This window comes from Dama dama, chromosome 16, assembly GCF_033118175.1.
Source record: "Dama dama isolate Ldn47 chromosome 16, ASM3311817v1, whole genome shotgun sequence".
NCBI lineage: Eukaryota > Metazoa > Chordata > Mammalia > Artiodactyla > Cervidae > Dama > Dama dama.
This window is the reverse complement of record NC_083696.1, coordinates 41,043,863-41,059,526: the sequence shown is the minus strand read 5'-3', so window position 1 is coordinate 41,059,526 and position 15,664 is coordinate 41,043,863. Positions and strand designations below refer to the sequence as shown.

The window sequence follows — 15,664 nt, the reverse complement described above, 5'->3', positions numbered from 1 at the left end:
AGGAAATGGCAACCCACTCCAGTGTTCTTTCCTGGAGAATCCCATGGACGGGGGAGCCTGGTGGGCTGCCGTCTCTGGGGTCGCACAGAGTCGGACACGACTGAATTGACTTGGCAGGCAGCAGCAGCGGCAGCAGCATGTGGTCCCCTATCTCAGTGTAATATTTGCCGGTTGGATAGCTACTATGATTTCTTTCAGTAGGCTTTGAATAGTCAAAATGAGTCAAGTTGTAGCCAAGAGTATTACAAAACTTACCATGGGACTTTCTTTACTTTTGAATAATACAAAATGGTATGGCTAGAGCAAGTTTAAAATTGTGTAAGCACCTGTACATTTCAAGTTGGTTCTTAACACTTCCATAAAGCTAGAAGTGGAATCATCAGACATAAGCACAAATTTTTTTTTTCATTTATTTTTATTAGTTGGAGGCTAATTACTTTACAATATTGTAGTGGTTTTTGCCATACATTGACATGAATCAGCCATGGATTTACATGTGTTCCCCATCCTGAACCCGCCTCCCTCCTCCCTCCCCATCCCATCCCTCTGGGTCATCCCAGTGCACCAGCCCTGAGCACTTGTCTCATGCATCCAACCTGGACTGGCGATCTGTTTCACACTTGATAATATATATGTTTCAATGCTATTCTCTCAGATCATCCCACCCTCGCCTTCTCCCACAGAGTCCAAAAGTCTGTTCTATACTTCTGTGTTTCTTTTTCCATCTCGCATATAAGGTTATCATTACCATCTTTCTAAATTCCATATATATGCGTTAGTATACTGTAATGGTCTTTATCTTTCTGGCTTACTTCACTCTGTATAATGGGCTCCAGTTTCATCCATCTCATTAGAACTGATTCAAATGTATTCTTTTTAATGGCTGAGTAATATTCCATGGTGTATATGTACCACAGCTTTCTTATCCATTTGCTGATGGGCATCTAGGTTGCTTCCATGTCCTGGCTATTATAAACAGTGCTGCGATGAACATTGGGGTGCACGTGTCTCTTTCAGTTCCAGTTTCCTTGGTGTGTATGCCCAGGAGTAGAATTGCTGGGTCATATGGCAGTTCTATTTCCAGTGTTTTAAGGAATTTCCACACTGTTCTCCATAGCGGCTATACTAGTTTGCTTTCCCACCAACAGTGTAAGAGGGTTCCCTTTTCTCCAATAAGCACAAATTAAAATGAACCCCTCTGTTGGGGCTTCCCCAGCAGTCCAGTGGTTAGGACTCTGTGCTCCCAGTTCAGGGGGCACGGGTTTGATCCCTGGTCAGGTAACTTGGATTCCATGTGACCAGAAATTAAAAAGAAATAACATGAACCTCTCCTTTCAAATGTATGGTTTATAGACTTATGGCTATAGGTCACAGGAAATCTAAAGTAGACTGTTTTAAAGATAGGTAAAAGAAGAGATGATAGCCAATTTTAAAATGTGAAAAATATTTTTGTGTTCAAGTTGCTAACTTACCGTGATGTTGTATATAATCTTTATATATAGTGTAAACTGAAGTTGTTAGCATCTCCAGATTAGAAAACAAAACTAGGCCTCCCATATCTATTTTTCTCAAGTTTGTGCTCTGCTACTATAGGAAGTTATTTTCTGAAAGAGCTCCATTCTGTTAGTTGTGTCCTTACTATCAGTAATATTTTAAGTGACTATCTTTTAATAGGGCTTCTCTTGTGGCTCCCTGATAAAAGAATCTGCCTGCAATGCAGGAGACCTGAGTTCAATTCCTGGGCTGGGAAGGTCCCCTGGAGATGGGAAAGGCTACCCACTCCAGTATCCTGGCCTAGAGAATTCCATGGACTGTATAGCCCATGGGGTCGGAAAGAGTCGGACACAACTGAGCGACTTTCAGTTTCATCTTTTCATGATACATACATACACTTGTGTATGTATTATTAATAATGTAATCATACATTGTATTAGTAATAAAATCATACATTTTTGATTCCCCTAAACAGGGACTGAAGTTAAACTTCCAAGACACGGTCTCATTAAGTCTATTCTTTGAAGGAAATAAATGCATTTTTAGTAGTGTTGTGGTTTCTTTTCCTTCATTTTTTCAACTATAGTTTCTTTTTGAATACTTTGTCTTGGAAGAAATATATTCATTGTCTGTTAGCTTATTTACTGAATCAAGTGTTTCATGTTATTATGTAAGGCATAATTTATACACACCTAGATCTTTTAAATGACTTTGACTTCGTGGCCTTCTAAAAAATTAGAATCGATCATCGATAAATCTCTTTAGTTTTTTTTCCCCATGTAGTTCTGGTGCTATGGATGTTAAATCATGGTGATGTTTTAGACTTAATTTGTTATGTAAAAGTGATGTGTTTATGGTGGTTTTCTATAACTTCAGCTGTTTACAATTTTTTCTTTTCTTTTCTTTCTAGCTGTCCCCTTTCCTCCGACCCAGCGGCTTACTTTGAAGGAAGTATTTGAGAATGGGAAACCTAAAATTGATGTTTTGAAAAACCATTTGGTGAAGGAAGGGCGACTGGAAGAGGAAGTAGCCTTAAAAATAATCAATGATGGGGCTGCCATACTGAGACAAGAGAAGACTATGATAGAAGTAGACGCTCCAATCACGGGTATGAGAAGGATCTGCATGGTGGTACTTAGATTTGAGCTAGTTTGAGGAATGATTACAGATTTGAGCTAGTTTGAGGAATGATTACAATTCATCACCAACTAAAATGTGTAATAGTTATTCTAGGAATTGTGAGCAGTCTTACGATTGTTTGATATGTTTGTTTTTCATTGAAGAAATATAATTTAAAATGTCTAATATTTCCAGTAGGACTGCTTCAGATTGATAGATTACCTGCAATTATTAAGCAGTCCAGTCAAAAACTAGAGTGATTTAAGTTAAAAGATAAACTGTGGTCTTAATAGTGTAATGCTCTTTCTCTTCTAAAACATAATTTTTCGTCTCACCCTATGTCTTTTTTCCCCTCCTAGTATGTGGTGACATTCATGGACAGTTCTTTGACCTGATGAAGTTGTTTGAAGTTGGAGGGTCGCCTAGTAATACACGCTACCTCTTTCTGGGTGACTATGTGGACAGAGGTTATTTCAGTATAGAGGTAAATATTAAACTGGATATATTGGAACTATCATATTGTATTCTTAAAAATATTTTCTTTTCTTTCTTCAGTAGAAGAAATTAAAATGAACACTGGCAGAATTTATAAACATCGTTACTTTCATTAATTAAAGTGATAGAAATTGATATTAAAAAACTATTTCTTTTATTTACCAGTAGAAATCTGACATGTCGAAGGCTGTATTAACCCAGCTTTGCAAATAAGTTAAGTGTTTACCAGCCTTGCCTCTTTGGAGGTAGTGTACAGGCTATGTATAAATAACTTAAATTGCTTTTCACCCTAAATGGGGTTTGGATTAGCTCACCTTAATTGTAAAACCATAAACTGTTGGGCTGCACTGAATGCATAGATTAACTGCCAATGCTAAATAATCAGGCATTTAACTTATTGTAGGAATAATTTCTGATACTATTGCACATAGTAAGGACATGTTCATTGAAGGAAAAATAATTACAGTTAATGAAGTTAATGAAAACTCACAATTTACATATTTTGAAAACTGTATGATGACAGAAAAATGGTTAGATTTAAAACAAAGTATTAATATAAGCTTTTACGTATAAAAAATAAAACTATTTTAAAACCTAACAGAGGGACTTTTCTGGTGGTCCGTTGGTTAAGATTCTAGGCTCCCCGTGCAGGGGGCCCAGGTTCATATCCCTGGTCAGGGAACTAGATCCCACATACCACATCTAGAGATCCTGCACACCGCAACAAAGACTGAAAATCTTGCATGCTGCAACTGAGACCTGGCACAACCAGATAAATAAGTATTTTTTATAAAGCTGATGGAAGGACTTAGAACATTCATATTTAATGTCTATTGATTCAGCTGTACATGCTTGGCAAAGAAAAGTAACTTTTGCAATAGTACAGGTAATTGAATTATTATGTCCCCAGAATAAGCTTGAGATGAGACTTGAGATGAGGTTTATTGTTCATGCGGCATGTCGCCTAAATACAAGTCAACCATGTCACCTGGTTCTCAACCAGAGAAGCCGCTGTGGTTCCAAAGCTGCCAAAAACACAAGAAACAGGAGAAATGGATCATAGTCTTCAGTTAGATAGACAGTCTAAATTCATGAGTCAGAAAACCTCAGTGTTGTCTTGCCAGTGTCCCAGATCCTAAGCGCCTCACCTCCAGGCTACCCCCTGCGTAGGGAGCACAGAGTCTTTAACTGCCGGATTACCAGGGAAATCTCTCTGTTAGGTTTCAATACATAGTAGGCACGTGGTATTTGTTGGTTGAATGGATGTTAATAAATCATAGGTTGTATTTGGCTTTATCTTGTTACTTGATGTTTGGCTACCTTAAAGTGTTTTTCTAGAATAGTTTAAGAGATAAATTAATCAAAACTTTAAAGTGACAGCGCTGTATCACATCAGTTTTAAAACTAAACTGTAGGAGATATCTGGTGTTAGTTGGAAGTCACTTATAAACCAATAAAGTTATAGGTTCTGTGAGCTACAGCTTAGTCCAACATGATATAAGTATGTACTTGAACAATAATTTTTTTATCAATGTGCTTGATAACCATGAATGTTATGTTTGTCAAACAGAGGAAAATAAGATAATGGAGCCCCGTTTACAATTTTTTGTTATAAATAGTCATTTTTTGGGGTAGAAAAATTGGGAAATGCAAAATCTAACAAAAACATTTATAAATGAAATAATTACTGTTACTATTTTGTTATATTTCCTTGCATTCTTTTTTCTCCTTTTACATGTATGTACAATTTTCAAAGAAAGGTGAGATTGTTTTGTGTATTCTCTCTTGTAATCTTTTCCCCCTCTTCAACTTTGTGTTGAGAACACTTTTCTCTGTCATTAAAATTTCTCTAAAAGTGTGATCAGTGGCATAAATACCACAATTTATTTCACCATTCCTCTTTGGATAATTCACTTTGTAGCAGGTACTGCTTATTGTCTCCTTTTTCTCTTCTTATTCCTTACTAGCAAAATCCTTGTTTTTTTCCAAATAAATGGGATTGGGGGTTCAGGAAGAACTTTTAATGTTGGGGAGGGAAGGCCCTTATCCCAGCCCAAGGGGATGAATTTTTCTGGTTGGTTTGAACCAGTCATGGCAATCCATTCCCTGTCGCTGGTTGATTAGTCTAAGTGAACATGGGATCCTCTTTCACCCAGTAGTGTGTAAAGAGACCTTCTGATGATCATGACCTTTCTTTGTTGTGGACTTATGATTATAAGATTGTCTCCTGATGTATAGTACGAGGGAATAAAACTTGAAATTAGAAGCCGAGAAGTATATCAACCAAATCACATTGTAGAGTGGATGTGTGCTGTGCTTTTTATAGCTCATTACTTCAGAAAGGTTAGTTGGTTATTTCAGGAGGCAGAAATAAAGACCAGATAAATCAAAAAATATAGCATGTTCTCGGAAAGGTAAGTATAGAAAAGAGAAAGTGCTTTCTACACTTATATATGAATTTAATCTCATTTTTCCTTGGAATATTGTGAAAGTTGGTATGTTGCAAACGGAAGTCAGCCCCCAAAAGGGAAAAGCCATCTAATTATATTTGTATGTGTCTATGTGTTTACATTTTTTTATGTGTTTACATTTTATGTTTCTTTTGCATTGTCTTTCTTGAAACATACACATATTTTGATCTAACAATTTCACTTTCTACGAAATTATACTACACATATACTCATAATTATGTACAATGACATGAATGAATAGTTTGTCACATGAAGTTTTTCTTGGCGAGCTACAGTCATGGGGTCACAAAGAATCAGACATGACTGAGCAACTTAGCACACAGGCATACAAAGCACCCTGCAGCAAAGAACTGTGCCTGTTAATAGTACCTAAGTTGGGAGACATTGTTATCATTCTGGGGATGTGAAGAGAAACAAGCATAACCAAGTCATTTGTTGTGTTTTCTAGTAAGAGAGACAGCATCTTTATATTTGTTTAGTGTCCATGAAAGTCAAGTCAGGGTAAAGGACTAAAGGGGACAGGAGTAGCTCATCTGGGGCTTCCCTGGTAGCTCTGATGGTAAAGAATCCGCCTGCAATGCAGGAGACCCATGTTCGATCCCTGGGTCAGGAAGTTCTCCTGGAGAAAGGAATGGCTCCCCACTCCCGTATTCTTGCCTGGAGAATCCCATGGACAGAGGAGCCTGGAGGCTACAGTCCAGGGGGTCACAAAGAGTTGGACACGACTGGGCAACTAACACTTTCACTTTCAATTTAGTTGGAGGTCAGGGAAGTTCTATTTGAAGAGGTAACATTTGAATAGAACACGTGAATGACCGGAGAGAATGAGCCATGCGTAGATGGAGGTGGGGTGAGTACCTTCCAGGCAGAGGCCGTGTAGAGCTCTGAGGAAGGAACGAGCCTAAGACAGCTCAGGAACAGAAGCAAGGTCAGTGTGGCTAGACAAAATGAGTAAGGGGACAATGTGGATGGTGCATCAGAGAGAGAGGCAGGGGTTACGTGATGTCAGGCTTTGCAAACCATGGTAGAGTTTGGGTTTTATTCTGAACTCAATGAAAATCCTCTAGAGCTTTTTTTGTTGATATGTTTTTTGTTTTTTAAGCGTGGCAATGATATCACTTCCATTTATGTTTTAAGACAGTTCCTCTAGCTGTTATGTGGGAGACTGACTCTAGGAGCCCAAGAACGGGTTCAGGGAGACTCGTTAGGAGTCTCATTCAGGAGCGTAGGCAGAAGATGCTGGTGAACCGGAAGAGGACTTCAGAGAGGTGTCTTGATTCAGAATTTTGATGTCTTTCCTTTTAGGAGGTAGGCAATCTTGGTTGAATTCAGCCCTTTAGGTCATGGCACATTTATTGCTAGTTTTTCCTAATAAGTCCCTCTACTGGTTTTTTTTTTTTTTTTTAATCTGTGACCTCTATTTTCCTTACTCCCTCCCCAAAGTGTACACGTTTGTGTGGTATTTGGTGTATACCTCAGAATTCATATACTAATTCTATTAACTTTTTAGTATATAATGTTTTTGAGGAAAAAATATTTTTTAGTTTTGCATAAATGATATGGTGCTGTTCAGTCATTCTCGAACTCTAGCAGGCATCATAATTACATGGAGGGGTTATTAAAAAACAAATTGCTAGACCCCACCCCAGAATTTCTGACTTTTTTATGTCTGGGGTAGACCCTGGGAATCTCTGTATTCTAGCAAGCTTCTGTTGATTTTGGTTTTCACGTATCATTATGTTTTAAAGGTCTGTCTGGGTTTCTCTCTGTTCCGTTGTATTCCGTAGTATACATCTGTGACATTTTAGTTCTCTGTTCTCAATGGTGGATGACTTGGTTGACTCCAGTTTCTTCCTATAATGAACACTGTTGTGAGGAGCACCCTTGTATAAATCCATTTATGGTCCCATGTTTTATTAGTAGTCACTCTATGGCTTTCTCTAGTGGCTCAGTGGTAAAGAATCTGCCTGCTAATGCAGAAGACACGGGTTTAATCGCTGGGTCAGGAAGATCCCCTGAAGCAGGAAATGGCAATCCACTCCAGTATTCTTGCCTGGAGAATCCTCTGGACAAAGAAGCCTGGGGGGCTACAGTCAATGGGGGTCACAAAAGAGTCGTATGTGACTGAGCGAGTCAACAACAGCGAAAGACAAAATGGTGTATGAATGAGACTGGGATTGCTAGGGGAAAGGGTATGACCTATACATGAACTGAGTATTTCAGATCACTCTTTAGAATAGCTGTAACAGTCTATATGCCTACCAGCAGCACCTAAGAATTCATGTTTCTTCCCGTCTCTTTCCAGAATTTGGTTTTATCTCATTTTCTAACATTTACCAAAATGATGGGTATATTGTTGTTTCAATTAATATTTCTTTGATTACTAGTGCAATTAAACATCTTCTCATGTATTAGCCATTGTACCCATACGATCACTGTTAAGAGCTTCTTGTATGATCTTTCAGAGATAGGTTAAACATATACAGATATATTTACATGTCTGTTTTAAAAAATAAATGAATGCCACTTTTCTTATATCTCAAATGTTTATGTATGCGTGGATTCAGTTCAGTTCAGTTCAGTCACTCAGATGTGTCTGACTCTTTACGACCCCGTGGACTGCAGCACACACCAATTCCCGGAGCTTGGATTTACGTGGATTAGTATGTGGATTAATTTCTGACCATTTTGTTATACTAGTATATTTATCTATATATGTGTCAGGACCACTGTTGTAATTTAGAAATTTTACAGTATGTCTTAACACTCTTTTTCAGTGTTTTTCTGTTTCCTGGCTATTCATGCATGTTTATTTTTTCATATAAATGTAATTATCAACTCATCTAATTCCATAAAATAGCTTATGGTATTTCCATTGGAAATGCAATGAGTTTATAAACTTGGAAGAACTATATTCTTTTAATGCAGAATCATCCTATCCAAAAACAGGGAAAGTCTATTTGTTCATATCTCCTTTTGTGTCTTTCAGGAGTGTTTTTTCAAGTTATTCCTAGTGTGAGTTTTGCACACTTCTGTTAAGTTTATTCCTTTATGTTTAATCTTCTTTGCTGCTGTTGTAAATGGAGTTTTGTCTACCATTGTGTCCTACATATTGTTTGTATATATGAAGGCTACTGGTTTCACACGTTGATTTTATATCCTTTCATGTTACTGACCTTTTTTATTATTTTAGTTAGTTGTATCATTGATTTTTCTGGAGTTTTTCTGGTATGATATTATATTATCTTCAAATAGGAACAGTGTTATTTTTACTCACTCTTGAGCCTCTCATTGACTTCTTCTGTTGAATTCAGTTGACTAATACTTCTAGTACAGTGTTGATAGTACATATCTTTCCTTGTTCCTGATTTTAGTGGAAATGTCTCTAGTGTTTCTCCACTAAATAAAATACAAGTTTTAGGACAAAGGTATGTGTGTGGTGTGGGTGGCTTTATCATAGAGATCTAGATATTTGGATAGAATATGGGAGCAGAAAGTAAGAAGAGGTTTCTGTGAAGGCTACTCTCCTATGTTCTTTCAAACTTTAGGGCAGGGAATTCCTTGGCGGTCCAATGGTTGGCACTCTGCGCTTCCACTTCAGGGGGCTGGGCTCAATCCCTGGTCTGGGACAGAGATCCTTCATGCCACACAGTGAGGCCAAAACAAAAACAAACAAACAAAAAGAATTCCAGGGCGACAGCAGCAGGTCACACTCAAAAGACGGATTCCTCACATTTTGTCTTGGGAATAGCAATGAGATATGCCATTACAGCAAGTCATTGGAACTTGTATAAATTGTCTTTATGTGTTATTGTAATCAAAAATAAAAATTTTATCCTTATGTTTGGCTTGTAGTGTGTGCTGTATTTATGGAGTTTAAAGATCAATCATCCTAAAACATTGTTTCTGCTTCGAGGAAATCATGAATGCAGGCATCTTACAGAATATTTTACCTTCAAACAGGAATGTAAGTATAATCACTTCTTCAGAACTTTTTAGAAGTTATGCTTTAGCTCATCTCAAAGCAAATTAAACACACAAAAAAGAAACTAATGGACCTCAAATGCTTCCTGTTCTGTTTTGTTCTTGTTTTGTTTCATTTTCTAGTGAGAACCTAGGCTCCACTATTTAAGCAAAATAACTTTTGAGTTTCCCCCATGGGAATATTTGGAAAACATTAAAAAGTCCAAAGATATATATTGTCCACACAATTACATCACTTAAAATTAATAACTATTAGCTCACTATTTCGGAGAAGGCAATGGCAACCCACTCCAGTACTCTTGCCTGGACAATCCCATGGACAGAGGAGCCTGGTAGGCTGCGGTCCATGGGGTCGCTGAATTGGACATGACTGGGCATCTTCACTTTCACTTTTCACTTTCATGCATTGCAGAAGGAAATGGCAACCCACTCCAGTGTTCTTGCCTGGAGAATCCCAGGGATGGGGGAGCCTGGTGGGCTGCCGTCTATGGGGTCGCACAGAGTCGGACATGGCTGAAGTGACTTAGCAGCGGCAGCAGCAGCTCACTATTTGAGATACAGATTTCTATTCTGTCTACATAAAAACCTATCCTGAAATGGTTCAAATCTATACATATGTACACACACAGATAGCCATCCCGTGATGTCCCTGAGGATTTGCTCCAAGACTCCCACAGATACCAAAATCTGCAGATGATCAAGTTCCTTATGTAAAGTGGTGTAATATTTCCATATAACTTTCATACATGCTCCTATATGTGTGTGCTAAGTCACTTCAGTCATGTCTAACTCTGCAACCCCATGGACTGTAACCTGCCAGGCTCATCTGTCCATGGAATTCTCTAGGCAAGGATACTGGAGTGGGTAGCCATTCCCTTTTCCAGGGGATTCTTCTCTACCCAGGGATCAAACCTGGGTCTCCCACATTGCAGGCAGATTCTTTACCACCTGGGCCACCAGGGAAGCAAATGTCAATAAGGAGCTGCTTAAATAAGAGATAATACATCTTAAAAATGGAATGCTAGGCAACTGTTGTAAGATCAAGGTGGATATGTATGTCCTGATATGGAGAGATGTTCAAATATGTTGTTAGGTGACCAAAGCCATTTGCAGAACATGTATAGTGTGATCGCCTTTGTAAATTACAAATATGTAAGGTACAGAAATAATTGGTCACAGTGATTACCTGTGGGGAGTTAGATCAGGAAGATTATTACTTTTAGTTGTTTGTCTTCCCCTAGACTCCTTGAATTAGCTTTTCATCACCGCTATGTAATACTATTAATATTATAACAAGGTTTTAAACTGGTAACTTCCAAATTATCCAACTGGGGCTGAAATCCTTAACTTTTTAAAGCATCTCAGGTGATTCTGTAGCACGCTGCTAGTTAAGAACACCTGTTACAGAGGCTTGGCACATATCTACTATTTGTCATTTGAGAACCACTTCATTAAGTGATTTAAAAATTGGAAGTATTTTGCATTGTTTTTCTAAGCCAAATGTTGGAGTGGTTCTCATTATGTCTCTACTTCTTTACCTGGGAAAATTAAACAGTTCATATTAAGCAATTCTCGAAGGCCCTGGAATGCCCAATATTTAGCAATATACAAGAAATGAAGAAAGAGGTGTATGGATGCCTTTGAATTAAGATTCAGGGTTTTTTAGGTAAATTTAATTTTTCCTCTGTTTTGTTGAGAGCTTTTTTTGATGAGTATACTTGGTTCAGGCTATTTTTAGAAGATGCAACAATAGTTTTGGGCATGATTTTGAGTGTGTCGTTTTGCACAGAATTTCTTATCTCAGGTTTTTATTTACTTTTCACATACTTTAATTTTTTAGTTAAACCACGTTTTTCCCTCTCATCTACCAATGTACTCCTGATTCTAACCCTGTATCTGAAATGTAAATAAATCTTGGAATAAACACACAAATTCAAGCACAATTTCAATTTTTTTTTCCTATATAAGGAAAGAGCATGTGTGCTGCTTTGCACAAGTGTTTTTACTGATAAGCTGATCTTTCTTATAGAGACACCGTGGCATTTAGAATCAGCACTTATAATTACTGCCAAGTGATGCTTAGTTCCAAATTTTGCAGCTGCAGTCTTGTTAATATTTCCAAAAGGGGCAGGTGGAGGCTTTTATTATATCAGGTTTTAAAGTACTTTATATTGCAGATATTTTTTAAGTTTCTTTCAAATCCAGAGATAAGTTTTTCAGAGATAATTTGATTAGCAAAGTATAACAGTTAATTTTTGACATATTATTTATCTTTGCAAAAACATTTCTTTATTGCTATAATATTTAGAAAGCAAGTAACCTAGTGGCTTTATGATTCCATCTCATAGCTCTGGGTTCAAATTTCTAAAGTAAATTAATTTCTTTTTTCCAGGGGCCCTTTTTTGATGTGTAGTTAAACATTACTAAAATTTCAGGATGTTCCAGAAACTCCTATAATTTTGCTAATGAAAACAGTATTGTTATGACAAATTGATTTTTTTAATAAACAAATATTGTTTGCCATTGTTCATTACTTATATAAGCATTATTCACAGTAGCAAGAGATTGGTGTCCTTAGATTGTTTTATATCCATAAAGTGAAATATTATGTAGGTATTTAAAAATTACAAAGCTCTTCATGTAATGATGTGGCGTGATCTCCAGAATATGTTTTGAAGTCCAAAAAGCAGGAATTCCCTGATGGTCCAGTGGTTAGGACTCATGCTTTCACTGCCAAGAGGCCGAGTTCCATCCCTGGTCAGAGAACTAAGATACAACATGCCACACATTACAACCAGGAAAAAAAGGTCCAAAAAGCAAGTGAAAACAGTGTAGATATGCTGCTGCTGCTGCTAAGTCGCTTGTCGTGTCCGACTCTGTGCGACCCCATAGACGGCAGCCCACCAGGCTCCGCCGTCCCTGGGATTCTCCAGGCAAGAACACTGGACTGGGTTGCCATTTCCTTCTCCAGTGCGTGAAAGTGAAAAGTGAAAGGGAACTCGCTCAGCCGTGTCCGACTCTCAGTGACCCCATGGACCGCAGCCTACCAGGCTCCTCCATCCATGGGATTTTCCAGGCAAGAGTACTGGAGTGGGTTGTCATTGCCTTCTCCGAAGTAGATATGCTACATTTATGTAAAAAACAAAAGGCTGTTGTGAAAGGGAAATACACATATTTGCATGTATGTGCATCAAATATCTTACAGAGACACCCAGAAAACTAGTTGCCTAAAAGAGGGGCAAGAGACACTAATTTTGAAACTTTTTTTTAAACCTATTACCTTTTTAAAAAAAAATGAAAGCAAATAAAAATTAAATATATATAACCACTGTTTAGAGCAATTGATGGTTTTTTGCAAATAGTGCTGACTCTCAAAATTACTTTGAAAGAATATTGATGAGAATTTTGTTTTGTTCATGTTCTATTATTGACACTGGTTAGAACTTGTTATCAGTGTGATCCTGTGACCGAGGTGCACATTTGCTTCATTATGGGATGTTCCTTACAATTTATCATGAAAACAAAACACTCAAGTCAGCTCGTTTAACCTTCGTTAATTATATATTTGGCTCTTTAGATTCTCCTACTAAATATTTAACTTAAACATAAAGACTGGGAGGAGTATGGCATCATGTTAAGAGCATGAACAGGTTCAAGTTCTAGTTCCATTACTTACTAGTTGCAGCTTTGGACAAGTGAGCCCAGTTTCCTGAACTTTTTAATGAAGTCAGTGATAGTACCTACTAGATAGAGTTTCTCTGAGGATAAGACAAGGTAACTTTATTGGTTAACACTTACTGGGACTTCCCTGGTGGTTCAGGGTCTGAGACTCTGTGCTCCCAATGCACAGGGGCCTGGGTTCAGTCAGGGAACTAGATCCTGCATGCCATAGCTAAAGATCCTGCATGCCACAGTGAAGCTCAGATATCCTGCATGCTGTAACTAAGACCTGGTGTGGCCAAATAAGTAAGTAAATATTAAAAAAAAAAAAACCCAAACTTATATAGTACCGACTTTGTGCCACACATTTTTCAAAGCATTTTACATATGTGAATTCACTTGATCCTCATAGCAATTATTATTAGGTGGGCATTATTATTAGGCCCATATTATAGATGAGAACATGAAGACAGAGTTAAGGAATTTGTCCAAAGTACTGTTGCTAGTAAGTGGTGGGGCTGAGGTTCAAGTCCAGGCAGTCAGGTTCCAGACTCCACTCCACTGTGTTTAAGATGGCACAGGAACATTGTGAGCCTTCAACAAATTTTAATAATAAAGATAATATAATAATAAATATTACTATACAAAAATTATATATCCATCATAGAAAATGCAGTTAAACTAAGTCATCTGCAGTCTAACCCCTCAGAAAAGAAGAATTGGTGTTTATGTATCTACTCAAAACTTTGAGAACATAAAAACGAGAACATTCTGTAACTCATATTTTGGTTGTGAGCTTAGTTTGATTCGTGACTTCCTCTTTCAATTTACAAAATGGGTTAAGACACTGTATTTCTTTCTTCAGACTTGGCATTCTTCTGGAAATAGGCTAAGGAATTGTTCTGAGTCATTCTTAGGGTTGAAAGGCAGTTTATTGGTGTAAAATTGTGTTTGAAGCATGAACTAATAAGTAATTAAAAATCCTGCCTATATGCACCCTTAGGACTCTTACAAAGGACTTGCTTATTGATGTTGGCAACAAGGGGAACTCTGGCTCCTTGGATTTACAAGAGAAAAAGTAAATCACTGGGCACAAATGAAAGACTTTTTTTTTCCTTGCCTTTTTTCCTTCAAAACTTTTTTTGGCTATTACTGGGTCTACTTTTGAAATAGCCAAAGGTGTAGTATTCAGATGCAAAGGAGAATAGAAGGATGTAATTGCAAGCAGATACAAAAATGTAGAAGACATGGCTCTTGTTAACTTGGATGTTGTAATAGAGTCAGCATATATTGTGAAATAGATTTTAATTGCCTTTGTGGTAGTACAGAATTCTTTAAAAGTTTCTAAAGGAACCCACAGACTCTCTTAACGTCCTCAAATCCTAATCAGTATTGGCAGTAAAGGGACAGTGTCCGCCCTCGGGGATGAAGAGTGGTCCACTGGTTTACACCTTCCCTTCAGGAATCTCTGCCCAGTCATTCCTGCCACCCAGGAATTGCACTCTGACCCACATCCGGACCCATCACCCTTCATTTTATTCCCCAAAGCCTTGCCAGGACTAGGCTCTGATACTTGAACTCTGACACTTTTAAAAGCATGGAGATGAGAGGAAGGCAGTAAACCCAGAAATCATTAAACTGGACAGTCTGACTCACTCGCTGTAGCATCGCCGTCTGGGCCCTTGTAGGCTTTCTGTCATCTTCATGAAATCATGGAAGAGGTGGAGGAGCTCATAGTTCTGTAGGGCTGTCTGCCTGTACAACTTCTGGCCATGTCTACCAATGTGCACCTCCTAGAATACTGGGTTTTTGAACCCAAGGCCAAAGAAGAAGATGTTCCCTCTCTCTTTAAACTAAAGCCATCTTCCAGCTTGTTATTGTTTAGTTGCTCAGTCGTGTCCAACTCTTTGCAAGCCCATGGACTGTAGCCCACCAGGCTCCTCTGTCCAGGGAATTCTCCAGGCAAGAATACTGGAGTGGGTTACTATTTCCTTCTCCAGGGGATCTACCCGACCCAGGGACTGAACCTGCGTCTTCTGCATTGGAGGAGGATTCTTTACCATCTGAGCCACCAGGGAAGCCCTCTTCCAACTTCTCAGCTATTACCTGTTCTTTCATGACCTCTCATGACCTCAACTGTTATATATCATGACTAGATAACTCTCAGCCCACTGGAGTATTTTGGTTGCTGTTCTGTAGCCTCAAAAACAACCACCACATTAAAATACAGTTCACTAAGATGAACGTTTTTACCTAAAAGAGCATAGGACATAATTTGCTTAAAGACCTTAAAAATCCTGAGCAAAAATATTACTGACATTTTGTTGATGACTCCTAAAATTTCAGTTTCTATTTATATATTTTCAATACCACCAGGAAGGCTTTTTAGAACCAACAAAATACTCAGACTCACGAGCGACCATGGGCCATGGGTGCTTGGC

At 38.1% G+C, this 15,664-nt stretch overlaps 1 protein-coding gene across 3 annotated transcripts in view; it reads left to right on the top strand.

Moving 5' to 3' along the window:
• The window catches only part of PPP3CC (protein phosphatase 3 catalytic subunit gamma), an 82,829-nt gene that overhangs the window by 33,168 nt on the left and 33,997 nt on the right, over positions 1–15,664 (top strand). For all 3 annotated transcript variants that reach the window (XM_061163921.1, XM_061163919.1, XM_061163920.1), the window contains exons 2-4: positions 2,405–2,602; positions 2,973–3,097; positions 9,435–9,546. In XM_061163921.1, coding sequence (XP_061019904.1) covers positions 2,575–2,602; positions 2,973–3,097; positions 9,435–9,546 — 265 coding nt within the window. In that variant the 5' untranslated portion in view covers positions 2,405–2,574. The remainder of the gene's footprint in view (positions 1–2,404; positions 2,603–2,972; positions 3,098–9,434; positions 9,547–15,664) is intronic.